Here is a 2,491-nt window from a genome sequence, read left to right as displayed (position 1 = left end):
AAACCCTGTCTCAGAAAAAAAAAAAAAAAAAAAAAAAAAAAAAAGTGGTCCGTCCCATTCCCTGAGTCGAGGAGGATAGTACCAGGAGGTAGGTGATGCTCTCTGGGGAAAGAGCTAACATCTCCTAGCTCAGGCTGGGTGGGGACAGAGCTGTTTTGACCTAAGTTGGAATCAGAGATTGTGTGTAGGTAACTGGTACTGGCATGATCTCAGTCCCTCCGCCGTGAGCGGCAGGTTTAAGGGGATGCTAGAGGGCAGAGCTGGTTGACTTTTGGTGGGCTAAGGACCGTGTTACTCCACAAGCCATGCAGAGGGGTGGATGGGAGCTGCCCACCTGTTGTTGAGCAGGGCCAGCAGTTCCCCAGCATGGTACAGGTCATTCTTGGAGACTTGGCTAAAGCGAAACTCATTGAGGTTGCAGAGAGTGACGGCAGGGAAGGTGAGCTGGGAGGCAGCCACTTCGTCGAGCTTGGTGACGTGGTGGTAGCAGAAGTAGTACTGCACACGCTCAGTGCACACACACAGCAGGACGGCCAGCGAACCCAGGAAACACAGGGCCCATAGTGCCCGCTTCAGTGACAGCCGCTCATAGGAGAAGATGTGGGCAAGACCGTGCAGCGTGGAGCTGCTGGCAAAAGCCTGGATGCTCACCGGCTGGACACCACCCACCTCCTCCTCCTCGGTCTTCAGTTCCATGCTTGCCAAGGGGATCCTGGAGGGAGGAAAGAGGAGACAAGACTCTGTCATTGTCCTGAGATGAAGGCGCATGTAGGGGCCCTCCAATTATGTCCATCCAAAATCCTTAACCGGAGGTCACTGCTTGTCCAAGGGAAGACTTCCCTGACATGCAGGCTCCAAAGGTGGCTCGAACGAGGGACCATCCAAGATGACAGTCATTCAAACATAGAGGCTGGGGGGGGGGTCAGCTCGGGTCGAGAGCATGGTCTGCAAGCTTCCCAGACTATGGGGGACCCCAGATACAGCCACTAGAGTGAAGGAGAGAAGTCCCCGATGCACCCACAGGCAGGCATGGGAGTTCCCTCCAGATGTGAGGTCACTCTGGGACAGGAATATCTACCCCAGCCAAGATCAAACTCCCCATAATGGGCTGAACCAGGGGTCAGGGGCTCTTCTCTTGATCAAGGGTATCCCCAGGAACAGGTTGTCACCTCAGGAGCTAAACCAGGGCCACCTCTCCGGAGGTGGGCACATCTGGGGAGGGGCCCTGCCTGAATCCTCACCTTCTGTGTCTCCAGTTCTCAAACAAGCACAGGCATAGGCGCAGGCTGTGTGTGTGTGTGTGTGTGTGTGTGTGTGTGTGTGTGTGTGTGTGTTTGGGAGAGGATGGTAGGCTGCCTGAGGTGGATGTAGGAATGGGGGGGGGGCGCGGTTCCCTATGACAGCCAGTTGTCCCCGCCCCGAACGCACCCCCTCCAGTCCAGCTTCTCGTCGCAGTCATATTCCCGGCTCGGCCCCCCGCCCCCTCCCCATCCGCCGAGCCTCCCCAGAAGCTGGAGAAAGCTACAGGGGAGGAGAGTCTCGGCTTTGGGGCACCGGGAAACCCGGGGCCCAAGGCAGCGGGGTCGGAAACCCACCTGAGGGGGCTGGGGAAAGCCGGCCGCCGCTGCAGGTCCTGGGGCGCGAGGCCGTCCGTGGGCTCAGCGCCGCGCGGCGGAGGGGCTCATGGCCCGGAGCCCTTGCCGCCGGCTGCCGCGGCACCCGCGTAGAGCCCTGCAGGGAGCGGCCCGCTCGGCCAGCTCGGCTCAGCTCGGTCCGCCGCCCGCGCGCGCTTGCTCGCTCGGCTTGGTCCGCCCGGGGCTCGGCGCGCTGGCGCTGCGCGGTGCTCTCAGCCCCGGGATCTGCAGGGATCCATCGTCCGGCCGGGAGGCGGCGGGAGGGGAGGAGGAGGGGAAAGGGTGCGCGTGCGCGCCTACGAGTGTCTGCGAGGGTGTCTCTGGGCCGGTGTGCGCGGGGGGCCCCCGGCCCGGGAGCGGAACCGAGGGCTCCCCCCGCTGGCTCGCCTCCTCCCGCCGCTCTCAGCAGAGCTGCCTCGCTCGGATCCCGGAGCCGGCTCCGCTCCCTGCTTGCGAGGCCCTGTGGCTTGTGTGTGTGTGTGTGTGTGTGTGTGACTATGGTGTGTGTGTGCACGCGCACGTGTGCGCGCAGGAAGGAGGGTGTCTGTCCCCAACGTCCCCCTCCCCACGTTGTCTCCTTCGGATCGAAGCTCCTGCCTCTTGCTGCTGCTGCTGCTTCCTCTGATGGCACATGCACACGTGTACACACACACACACACACACTCCGAGTCACAGTCACACTTGACTGATTCAAGCATTTGCCTGTGTGGAGATACAGGCAAATTCAGACTGGAGTCTTACCTTGCCACTCAGCCATCCACACATCACATACACCTACACATCCCTGAAGCCTGACCCTCACACGAGCACTTACCTGTTTGTACACATTCACTCACCTGCTCTTATTCCTGCTTCCC

At 60.9% G+C, this 2,491-nt stretch overlaps 1 protein-coding gene across 2 annotated transcripts in view; it reads right to left on the bottom strand.

Annotated features, from left to right (window-relative positions):
- Positions 1–2,113, bottom strand: part of Asic1 (acid sensing ion channel subunit 1) — a 31,596-nt gene extending 29,483 nt beyond the window's left edge. Inside the window, exons 1-2 of one of the 2 annotated variants that reach the window (XM_021183599.2) lie at positions 1,596–2,113; positions 335–712 (exon numbers count right to left, since the gene is read on the bottom strand). In XM_021183599.2, coding sequence (XP_021039258.1) covers positions 335–696 — 362 coding nt within the window. In that variant the 5' untranslated portion in view covers positions 697–712; positions 1,596–2,113. Of the gene's footprint in view, positions 1–334; positions 713–1,241; positions 1,305–1,595 lie in introns of those variants that run through there. The other variant, XM_029469375.1, reaches the window with a different exon arrangement.
- Between the last annotated feature and the right edge of the window lie 378 nt (positions 2,114–2,491).

The sequence above is a fragment of the Mus caroli genome, chromosome 15, assembly GCF_900094665.2.
Source record: "Mus caroli chromosome 15, CAROLI_EIJ_v1.1, whole genome shotgun sequence".
Classification (NCBI taxonomy): Eukaryota; Metazoa; Chordata; class Mammalia; order Rodentia; family Muridae; genus Mus; species Mus caroli.
Note: the sequence above shows the minus strand (reverse complement) of the source record. Positions and strands in the feature narration are given on the sequence as shown.